The sequence below is a fragment of the Pristis pectinata genome, chromosome 11, assembly GCF_009764475.1.
Source record: "Pristis pectinata isolate sPriPec2 chromosome 11, sPriPec2.1.pri, whole genome shotgun sequence".
Lineage (NCBI taxonomy): Eukaryota > Metazoa > Chordata > Chondrichthyes > Rhinopristiformes > Pristidae > Pristis > Pristis pectinata.
In genome coordinates, this window is record NC_067415.1 from 35,463,637 (window position 1) to 35,475,845 (window position 12,209).

Sequence of the window (12,209 nt, forward strand, 5' to 3'; positions counted from 1 at the left end):
GTAGCAACTGCTCTGCCTGAGACTGCAAGAAACTACAGAGAATTGTGCATGCAGCTCAGCACATCACAAATCTCCTCTCCATAGACTCTGTATATGCTTGTTGCTGCCTCAGTAAAGCAGCCAGCATAATCAAAAGCTCCACCCCGGACATTCTCTCTTCTCCCCCCTCTCATCGGGCAGAAGATACAAAAGCCGGAAAGCACATACCACCAGGCTCAAGGACAGGTTCTATCCCACTGTTAATAAGACTATGGAATCAGAATCAGGTTTATTATGACTGACATATGTCGTGAAATTCGTTGTTTTGCAGCAGCAGTACAGTGCAACACATAAAGACATAAAAATTACTACAAGTTACAAAAATGAATAAATAGTGCAAAAGAGGAATAATGATAGCGTTCATGGGTTCATGGACATTGAATGGTCCCCTTCTCCAAAAAGATGGACTCTTGACCTCACAATCGACCTTGTCATGGCCTTGCACCTTATTGTCTACCTGCATTGCACTTTCTCTGTAACACTTTATTCTGCATTTTGTTATTGCTTTTTCCTTGTACTACCTCAATGCACTGAGGTGATGAAATGAGCTGTTTTGCATGCCATCCATACAAAGTTTTTCACTGTATCTCGGTACATATGACAATAATAACCCAATTACCATTTTGATGAACAGATGATTAAGATATCTTTATTAGTCACATGTACATCGAAACACACAGTGAAATGCACCTTTTGTGTAGAGTGTTCTGGGGGCAGAATGCAAGTGTCACCAAGCTTCCAGCCCTGACATAGCATGCCCACAACTTCCTAACCCATATGTCTTTAGAATGTGGGAGGAAACCGGAGCACCTGGAGGAAACCCACACAGACACGGGGAGAACGTACAAACTCCTCACAAACAGCGGCCGGAATTGAACCCGGGTCGCTGGCACTGTAATAGTGTTATGCTAACCGCTACACTACCTTGCCGATTAGAGGAAGGAGCAGCATAAACACTGTAGTAAGTAAACCATTAACCCTAATACAACTATGCAGTACTCGGCCAGAGAACTACAATAATTTTTCTTCTTGACCTCCAACGTTGCAAGAAACTTTATAAGAGCATTGAGACAAAATACGATATCAAGCCAAATGTACCTCTGCATGCAATTATGTCACACAACCTTTATTTTATAATGGGCTGGGAAATATCTGTGCGTGGATGTTAATTGCACTTTAAAGAATGAAAAAACTTCAAGTTCATCAACCTCCAGGTTTAATAAGGATCCAAGGTAGAAAATAAAACTATAGTTGGGCTTTGAATAGCTAAATTTTCATCTAAGCTTACAGTATTACAGTGCCAAAGTATTCACATTCCAAAGCAACAAATTAAGGGAACAATATCTAGTGGAAGTATGCAAGTAGCTCCAGATGGTTGCTTTCCAGTCAGTCATCTACACCAAGAACTCATGGGAGCAGAATGAGCAAAGGCATTACATAACGCATGGAAGTAAACAACAATGTGACCCAATCAGTGAAACTGAAGCTCACTACAGAGGCAAAACAGGCAGAGTAAATTTCAATTTCTGGTTCCAAAGTCTCATGAGCAGAAGACACCCAATTGACGCTCAACCCGATTTTGAGTGGAGAAATTTGTTTGCACATTCCCTCGCAAGTCTTTTCCATGTGTAAATAAAGACTTCCCACATCTGTAAATGACAGGCCAAATAGTTGTGGTATGGCCCCTCTGCTAAGTTCAGGAAAGAGCGGGAACAAGGCCAGCTTCACTTGTTCTTGAGTGGTTGCTAAATGTTCACCAATAAAAATAATGTTGCATCATTCCTGAAGAACCTGGAAGAGCAATAGTGTACCCTGGCTCCATAGTATTCCAATAATGCTACATATCACCATTCCAATCCCACTTACCTCATGATGGATTACTTTCTGGTTGCTGCCTGCTACAGATCAATAAACTGCTTCATTTCACAGCAAGGCGAGTATACAAGACACGACCTAATATCTGAACTCATTTAATTCAAAGAATAAAATGGAAACTTGCATTTATTGAGTAGCTATATTGTAACAAACCATCCCAAGACATTTCACACAAGATAAAATCTGACTCTAGCCAGAGAAGAAAATTTTAAGACACACAATCAAAAGTTTGGTCATAAAGATAGGTTTAAGGAGTGCACTAAGAGGCAGCGGTGAGGGCCTTGGGAAGTGAAAGCACACCTGACAATGGTGGCCAGGGTTGAACAGGCAGTTCCCAGTTACACAAGTATTCTGTTCCAGAGAACTGTCTGTAAACCAATTTTTCCTCAAGTCAGAATTGAACAATTTCAATGAGGGTCAATTAACATGAACATTTATGCATGCCTTCCCCTGTGTTGTTACAATGATACAGAATCAGAACATCCCAATGGCTAGTTTTGATGGCCTTGTTATCAATGGATGCTACATTGATTGATAAAGTATTTTACAAATAACAATAGAAGAAACTTGCCCTGTCAGTTTCCAAAGCAAACCTCTTAAGTAGCCTTTTTTTGTGAACCAGCAGCTGTGTTCGCAAAGACAATGTATCGGTTTGATTACTGCAGGAAGGTTGCATGTAAACAAGTTTTTTTTTTAAAGACTGGTTATATTGAACTAGCTGCTACCCCTATTCCATAACTCCTGAAGATGTTGCATTTCTACAACTAACATTCCTACCTTCAAAGATGCTTAAAAAATTGATAGGATAATTTGAGTAAAGTCAGATTTGGTTAAGTCAGGTCTTCTGTAACCTACGGAGCACGTGTATATTGAAAAATATTCCTCACCTTTTGCTTCTTCACTAGCTGGCCTGGGAATCCCTTGTTAGTCTAATTGGTGGCATATTGTAAAGCAACATTGATGCCACCAGCTCTTTAGCATTGTAGCTATGTATTGCTTTCCAGCAACTGCAGTTTTTCTGATTTTCTATTGCTTCTCAGGGCTTTGTTTTATAAAATACTGTAGCCTGGTAGAGACTGTGCAACTCTTTTATTCTCAGCAGTTGGCATCGCTGTAGGAGTTTCCAGGTCATTGTCCTAGGCCCAGACAGTCTTACATCATTGACCTCACTTCCAGTAATCCAAGAGTCAGACACTAGCAGAAATATCAAAAGTATAATGTTCAGTTCTACTTGCAACACCAGAAAATAGAGCATTGAAAGCCACATATCAAGATCCAAATACCAGTGCCATAAAGGTACTGGCAATCACCATATCAAACGAGACAGTTTGACCACCACTGCCCCTTGATATTCAATGGCATCAGAGGCAGGAATGCGCACTATCAAAATCCTTGTGGGATTGGGAGGGGATGTCACCAAGGGATGGCATTAGAAAACTTAAACCTACTACTTTGACCAAACTTTTGATCATGTCCCCTAAAATTTCCTTCTGTGGCTAGAGTCAAATGTTGACTTGCGTGAAGTGCCTTGGGATGATTTGTTACAGTAAAGCCACTCAATAAATGCAAGTTTCTATTTTATTCTTTGAATTAGATGAGTCAGATCTTAGGTAGTGTTTTGTATACTCACCTTACTGTGAAATGAAGCAGTTTATTGATTGGTAGCAGGCAGAAACCAGAAGGTAATCTATCAGGAGGTAAGTGGGATTGGAATGGTAATGTGTAGCATTATTGGAATACTATGAAGATGGAGTACACCATGGCTCCTCTCGGCTCTTCAGCAATATTGCAACATTTTTTTGTATTGGTGAATATTGAGCAACCACTCAAGAACTCCAAGTGAAGCTGGCCTTGTTCCCACTCTTAGAGTCTCTCCAACAGAAGCAAATCCATCAATCAACAAAGGTCCAGCTGGGACATGGAAACTCTGAACATTCTGTAGGGGTAGGCCTTTCACAGATGGGCACAACTTCACCTCTTGTCCAAGATCCCCAACACGCCAAGTGGCTCGTTATGGACACTATGTGTCTGGTAATGAAGTGCTGTCTACAGTGTCACCATTGAGTACATCAGCAGCTAATTGCTGAACAGAAAGTGGAGTGTAGGCAGGAGCACACCCTCTAAACTTTGGAAGGTATTAGAAAAGCTTGCAGTGACTTGCGGGGATGCCTAGTGCAGTCACTCCATCTCATTAAAGCACCTCATTAAACAGCAATAAAAGGACAATGACTTATTCCTTGTACTGAGAGCGACACCCACAATAAAGGGAATTATGAGGCTCTCAGGCAGGATATTAGAAGATTAAATTGGGAACAGATGTTCTCAGGGAAAAGTACGGAAGAAATGTGGCAAGAATTCAGGGGATATTTGTGTGGAGTTCTGCATAGGCATGTTCCAATGAGACAGGTAAGTCACGAGAGGATACAGGAACCATGGTGTACAAAGACTATAATAAATCTAGTCAAAAGGAAAAGAAAAGCTTTCAAAAGGTACAAAGAGCTAGGTAATGTTAGAGATCTGGAAGAGTATAAGGCTAATAGGAAGGAGTTTAAGGAGATTAGGAGAGCCAGAAGGGGGCATGAGAAGGCCCTGGCGGGCAGGATTAAGGAAGACCCCAAGGCATTCTACAAGTATGTGAAGAGCAAGAGGATAAGATGCGAAAGAATAGGGCCTATCAAGTGCAGCAGGGGGAAAGTGTGTATGGATCCGGAAGAAATAGCGGAGGTACTTAATGAATACTTTACATCAGTATTCACTACAGAAAAAGATCTGGGGGATTGTAGTGGGGACTTGCAGTGGGCTGAAAAGCTTGAGCATGTAGGTATTAGGAAAAAGGAGGTGCTGAAACTTTTGGAAAGCATCAAGTTGGATAAGTCGCCAGGACCGGATGAGATGTACCGCAGGCTGCTGTGGGAGGTGAGGGAAGAGATTGCAGAGCCTCTGACGATGATCTTTGCATCGTCGATGGAGATGGGAGAGGTTCTGGAAGATTGGAGGGTTGCGGATGTTGTTTCCTTATTCGAGAAGGGGAGTAGGGATAGCCCAGGGAATTAGAGACCAGTGAGTCTTACCTCAGTGGTTGGTAAGCAAATGGAGAAGATCCTGAGAGGCAGGATTTATGAACATTTGGAGAGGTATAATATGATTAGGAATAGTCAGCATGGCTTTGTCAAGGGCAGGTCCTGCCTTACCAGCCTGATTGAATTTTTTGAGGATGTGACTAAACACATCGATGAAGGGAGAGCAGTAGATGTAGTGTATATGGATTTCAGCAAGGCGTTTGATAAGGTACCCCATGCAAGGCTTATTGAGAAAGTAAGGAGGTATGGGATCCAAGGGGACATTTCAGTGTGGATCCAGAACTGGCTGGCCCACAGGCAAAGAGTGGTTGTTGAAGGGTCATATTCTGCGTGGAGGTCAGTGACCAGTGGTGTACCTCAGGGATCTGTACTGGGACCCTTGCTCTTTGTGATTTTTATAAACAACCTGGATGAGGAAGTGGAGGGGTGGGTTAGTAAGTTTGCAGATGACACAAAGGTTGGGGGTGTTGTGGATAGTTTGGAGGGCTGTCAGAGGTTGCAGAGGGACATAGATAGGATGCAAAGTTGGGCTGAGAAGTGGCAGATGCAGTTCAACCCAGATAAGTGTGAAGTGGTTCATTTTGGTAGGTCAAATATGATGGCAGAATATAGTATTAATGGTAGGACTCTTGGCAGTGTGGAGGATCAGAGGGATCTTGGGATCCGAGTCCATAGGACGCTCAAAGCGGCTGCGCAGGTTGACTCTGTGGTTAAGGCGGCATATGGTGTATTGTCCTTCATTAATCGGGGAATTGAACTTAGGAGCCGAGAGGTATTGTTGCAACTATACAGGTCCCTGGTCAGACCCCACTTGGAGTACTGTGCTCAGTTCTGGTCACCTCACTACAGGAAGGATGTGGAAGCCATAGAAAGGGTGCAGAGGAGATTTACAAGGATGCTGCCTGGAATGCAGAGCATGCCTTATGAAAGCAGGTTGAGGGAACTTGGCCTTTTCTCCCTGGAGCGATGGAGGATGAGGGGGGATCTGACAGAGGTGTATAAGATGATGAGAGGTATTGATAGTCAGAGGCTTTTCCCCAGGGCTGAAATGGTGGCCACAAGAGGACATAGGAATAAGGTGCTGGGGAGCAGGTATAGAGGAGATGTCAGGGATAAGTTTTTTTACTCAGAGAGTGGTGAGTGCGTGGAATGGGCTGCCGGCAACGGTGGTGGAGGCAGATACGATAGGGTCTTTTAAGAGACTGTTGGATAGGTACATGGAGCTGAGAAGAATAGAAGGATATGGGTAAACCTAGTAATTTCTAGGGTAGGGACATGTTCAGAACAGCTTTGTGGGCTGAAGGGCCTGAATTGTGCTGTAGTTTTTCTATGTTCTATGTTCTAATGGTCGTAGGTTTACCCTTTAACACCTGACTTGTGTTGGTAAGGGAAGACGTGGCTGTGGGTTGGGTGTGTGGCTGGAGCCAGGGACTGGGAAAGGGGTGGGGGGGAGATGAAGTAAAGGGTTAAAAACTGTAACCATACCTATAGCTGATAGAAAAAATACCTCGCAAGCAAGAGCATGCAAGCTGCTGACTCAATGGATAAGGTGTTAATTACCATGTCTGGAACCTTGGTTTCAGTCCTGTTACGCTAGACAGTAGGGGTACTGGGTGCAATAAACAACGAGTGGGAAGCTTGTCCTAAACAATGAGGGGTGATACCTGTCTTTGAATTTCTTGATTATAACTCAATTATGCTGGACAATAGGTGGGATGTCTGTCTCAGGATCTCTGTGGCCTGACCTAAACTCACAGCGCCACATGCATTAAGTATGCGTGACAATATCTGTATAAATTTCTGTCTGCTCCTTTGTACGGGGAGACCTCGGGAAACGACTCTTAATGAGTGCTGAAGAGACCTCTCCTTAGCAGTGCACTGCTAATAAACGTGTTTTATCGAATCGACCTCGTGGCACTGTACAGCAGACAGAAGTGAGAACTTAATTTCGAGACGACAGGGGAAGGTTTGCATGACCATAACTAGGACTGAGAAATTTGGCCAGCTGTGTGACTGAAGCCAAGGGTCAAATGGGTTGTGGGGGAGGGGGGCATACTGACATGTGGCTAGAGCCAATGGCTAGGACTCCCATTGGCCAGATGTGCAGCCAGGGCAGAAATGGAGGGCCAGATGCATGGCCGTGGCTGGGAGGCTGGATTCGCTGAAGTCTACGAGAAGTTGGTCCTAGTACTTAGCATCCGCAAAACAAAAAGGTCCTCAACCAAACTGCCTGGTCTGCACATCACTGCCCTATGACAGTAAAGGCTCATGGTGAGTGCCTGGAAAATGTGGACCACTTGCCATATCTCACAAGCTACCTCTCAGCGAAGGCAGGCAACTAATGATTTCAATGCACCAGAAGATCCTCCGGTTGATTGAGGAAAAGAGTGTTTGAAAACAAGACCTCAGACCTGCCAGAAAACTCAGCTCTACCAGGCAGTAGTGATCCTTGCATCACTGGAAAGAGGCAACCAACAATGTCCCTGCAAAATCCCCCACTGGAAGCAAACCTACATCAGCATCCTCTCCTAGGCCAACATCCCCAGAGACTCTAGTTACACTCTTTCAACAACATTAAGCAGCCCATGTTTTCTCATGTCTGACAGCATATCCCTGAAACAGACAATCTGACAGCTTGGAATAGAGTAGCAGGTAGACAGAATACAAGTTTCAAGGATGTGCTCCATGGAAAAAATGAAACATCCTCATTGACACCTGGGAACCTTCAGCCCACGACTATCCAAAATGGAGAAGGAACATTCAGAATAATGTTGAGAACACAAAGTCCATAAATTGGGACCACAAAGCACCACCAAGGAAGTGGCGGGCAAAGGACACCACTCACAAACTACCCATTCGCCTGCTCCATCTGTGGAAGAGTCCCTGGCTCTCACATTGGCCTCATTAGCTACCCCAGTGTCTACAACATTGGAGGGGAAACAAGTCATCCTCAATCCCAAGGGACTACCTCAGAAATAAAGACACATGCTTGGAGAAGTTGGAGGTCTTCAGAATTTAACTAAATTGGAATGACCAGGCAGGATTACTTATGGTCCATTAGTTTAATAAAAAGAATGGAAAATACCCTGCAGTTATTTCAAAAGAGAAACAGAGAGGCAGGTCTCTCACAAAAAAGCCTAATCTAAATTGGTTAAAATATAAAGAGTGGATGTCAAAGGATTATCTATAAACATATATGCCATCAGCTAGCAAAGCAGTGGTGATGAAAGAAAGCCTTGTGTGATGAAATAGGAATAATTGTTTAAGTATTAAAACTAAATTTAATAAATAAAATCAAAGTCAATCAGTATCAAGAGCTACATTAAACATTTCAAGTTCTTTGCTGATAACAACACTTGAACATTCCCAGCTGAAAATTTCTACGTGAATAAATCTTAAGTACACCATGGCCAAATAGAGCTTTCTCATGTTGCCTTCCCCTCTCTATTGAACTGTTAAATATGCCTCCAGTCTTACTGAAGTCTGAGGGCAGGCTTTCAGCCAAACCACTGAATTGGCACTTTAAAACCTGTGGCCTGATGTCTCCATATTTCAGTAAATGTTCTCCAAACATAAACAAGAAAGCTAACATGGTAAAGTATAGTTCAAAAATGGTTATTGGACATAGAACTATATTTCTATTCATTACTCTTAATGGGATTTGTGTTTTCAAGCCAGGAGTTCCAAGGTGGAGCATTTCAGGTTCAGCAAAGTATGGGCCAGGGTGGCTTTCTTTGCTTAATTGCCCTGGGAAGGAATATGCATTTTCACAATACTGACAGTGGTCCTTGGTCTGAAATGGGGCTACAATTTCAGGCCTCAGCTTTTGCATCCCTATGGAAGGAACTAGGCTTTGACAGTAACAAGAATTGTTTTGGACTTCAGTAGCACTGGGCTTTCAATTATGAGTTTAGGATCATTAGAAAAATCCACTGATTTTATAGAACTGCTCAGTGCAATTGCAAGATTCTGGGATTGGACAGAACTAGAGATGATCAAGTGCTGCTTTTGTAAGATAATGATTATAAAGTTTTTGACTAGTTCCTTTGACAAATGAAATTCTTAGGCTTCACAGTTCACTATGTGCATTTCTATATCTAAGTTTTTGTGTCTGAAACAGTCAATATATGAATGGCTTTCTTAATCAAGGGCTTTACTTTCAACTTGGCTGGAAGGAAGGAGACAATGTGAAGATCCTTCAATCCATTTGGAGTAAAAATCAGTGCAGACAGGCTTAGTGGGATTCAGTTGGATGGCAATGAATTAAAAGCCAAGGTGTTTACAGAAAAATTTAATCCAATCACAACCCCTATACAGTAATTCAACTTTATCCTCCACCTCTATTTAAATTCATTGATAAATCTGCACAGAGGAATAATGTTTGGCTTTGTAGGCATAAGCAATGAGCTAATGGATTTATTAGTCACTATTTATTCTTCCCTCTCTCTACATCAAGCTGCATGAAAATAGAGTGAACAGATATACTTAAATGCAACATTGCTGGAAGAAAATTGGAGCTTAGTTCTCATTTCATTCTCAACTGAAATTCTTTTTCATATCATGAGACACAAGCTGCCACAAATCTTGAAAAAAAATGAACTGAAGCACAGCAATAAATTCTGCAAATATCTTTTTCGTTCTTAATCAGTCCCCGGGAACAAGAAGGACTTGCTTCCACTCCGGCTTTGTGTTCTCTGAGCTGGTTGACGGGGTCAATGTGAGGACTGCAGACTCTTCGACAGATGAAGCAGGATGTGGCTGATGTGTGGGCAGGTGGGATGTTTGTGAGATGCTGCAGTCTTTCTGTTGCTTCACAGGACCTCTAATGCTCTCGTTTCACAGCCCCAAAGTTTTCAATACTATCTCGAAAGTCTCTTCACCACCTTAAGTGGTTACGGGCCAGAGATTCCAAGCAATCAGTGGGGATGTTGCACTTCAAGGAAACTTACAGCATATCCTTGAATCCTTTTCTCTGTCCACCCGGTAATCTCCCACCAGAGCTTGGAACGGAATATCGCTCAAGCCTCCTGTGTATTTCCACTTTTATTCTCTGCTTGCTCTACTATCTGCAGTCTCACACCACGTTCCTTGCTTTTACTTTGCTTTAAATCATTGGTTTTAGGAATGCCTACTCCGCAGTCAGAAGCAGCTGCCTGGAGTTCTGCTTGCCTCACTCTTGATCTAACCCAGTGAACTTATTGAGCTGGTAGTTGGGAGATGCAATGTTGGAGTCCCTTTTTCTGCCATTTTTTGCTTGTAGCCACAGAGTCTACAAAGTGAGACACAGCTCTTAATGGCACAACACTGATCGTTTCTTCTGCTTTTATCAAAAACCTTTTCCAATCCTTGTTGCCACAGCTAATGCATCCTAAGGTGTATTTTAGATAATGCTGGAAAATTCTAATTACTACACCATTTACAGGATACAGAAACTTGAAACAATAGTGCTTATTTTATTCCTTTTTGACCTCAATTCCTCAAGTCATGTTATGCTTACATTATATACAGGTGATGACATTACTATGCCCACTGACCACATGACTATATACAAATACACCACTGGCGCTATATCGAAAGGATGCCCATGGGCCAGAGCTACTGATAATACCTGGCTCCAGTGCAGGCTCATGAGCATTTTGTAATTTAGATAGCCTGCCTTTAAACTAGTCTACTCGAGTCCAAGTTTGAGGAACTCAACTAAAAATGTCACATGTCATGAAGAGAGAGAATGGCTTATTGAAGATGGATTCTGTCCTCACTATTTCTATTAGATTGGTGAGGACCAATGATAAATAGGTGGGCAGATTGAGCTTTTGGAAATGAGCTGCATCAAACTCCAATAATGGCTCCCAAAGATCTGATAGCCATGATCAAATCATCCATACTGAATGTGGTTACAATAATGGATACAGATTTTCCTGCACCACTCCAGGTAGTGTGGTTAAGAGTGGAAACATGTTCAGATTCTGGGCCTGAGAATGAGATTGAACTCCACCAGTTCTATGATGTGTCCCGGAAGATCCTCAGGACCTCAGTCAGTGTGGTGCCCATTCAGATCCCTGAAATTTGAGTCTGCAAACCCTCCAGCTTGCACTAACTTCCTTGTAACTTCTGTTCCCTGTTCTTATATTCCACTTTCTCCTCTACCTACTCTTCACCCTAGTGTTTTGCACCTAACCCTGTGATAGTCCTAATCGGAAACATTTGTAACTTTTAGTGGACTTATCTGGGCCTAGTGAGAAAAAGGATGAAAGGTGAAGTTACAACATTCTTTGCTGTAAGCAACCATTGTTGTATCCATGAGGCACATCACCTCCCAATGACATAGAAGTTGGCATCTGGCTCAACCGACATTTACCAACAAAAATCACCAAAGCTTCAACACACCCACTTATAAGTAGCAGCAAAGAAGTGATATAATACTTGTTGGTAACCATTACTCCTTTGTAGCTTTTGAAGATATTCAATACTGTTGCATACTGCTGTGTTTATGCTCCCAAACCAATACCCAGAACTATGTCATCATGCCAGTTGTCTTGGAGACATAGCTGAGAGGACTCAATTATAAGTATAATGAATAAACATAGGCAAATTTACTCAAGAAAATAGGAGCTGGAGTAGGCCATCTGGCCCCTCAGGACTCATCTGTCATTCAATGTAATCATTACTGACCTGCCCTGGCAACTTCTCCTCGTGTGCCAATTCTATTTAGCCCTCAATTTCCCCAACTATTTCTTCTTTAAATACCTCCAATGATTTAACCTCCACAACATTCGGGGGTGGAGAATTCCAGAGATTCACTTACTGTTGCAAGAATTCCTGTGCATCTCAGTTTTAAATGTCTGCCATCCTTTCTTTTAACTACATCCTCTTAATAGAGACTCTCTCGCTCATGGAAACATCACAACACTTACCCTGTCCTGCCCTCTGAGGAGCTTATACATTTCACCCCTCATTCTTCTAAACTCCAAAAGATACAGATTTAACTATTTTAGCCATTCACGAGAATGCATCCCTTTCATTCCAGGAATTAACCCCGTAAATGAATGTCTTCATGACAGTCTTCAATGCCAATATATTCTTTCTTAAGGAAGGGAACCAAAACCATTCATAGAGTTCTTGGTGTGGCCTCACCAACACACTGTACAATTGTAACAGTACTTCATTTCCAAACTGCAACCCCCTGTAATAAGGGTCTATCTGCCATTTGCCTTC

At 42.4% G+C, this 12,209-nt stretch overlaps 1 protein-coding gene across 1 annotated transcript in view; it reads right to left on the bottom strand.

The window, feature by feature from the left end:
- The window catches only part of LOC127575971 (E3 ubiquitin-protein ligase SH3RF3-like), a 243,699-nt gene that overhangs the window by 187,670 nt on the left and 43,820 nt on the right, over nucleotides 1-12,209 (bottom strand). Inside the window, exon 2 of the mRNA XM_052026276.1 lies at nucleotides 208-214. Coding sequence (XP_051882236.1) covers nucleotides 208-214 — 7 coding nt within the window. The remainder of the gene's footprint in view (nucleotides 1-207; nucleotides 215-12,209) is intronic.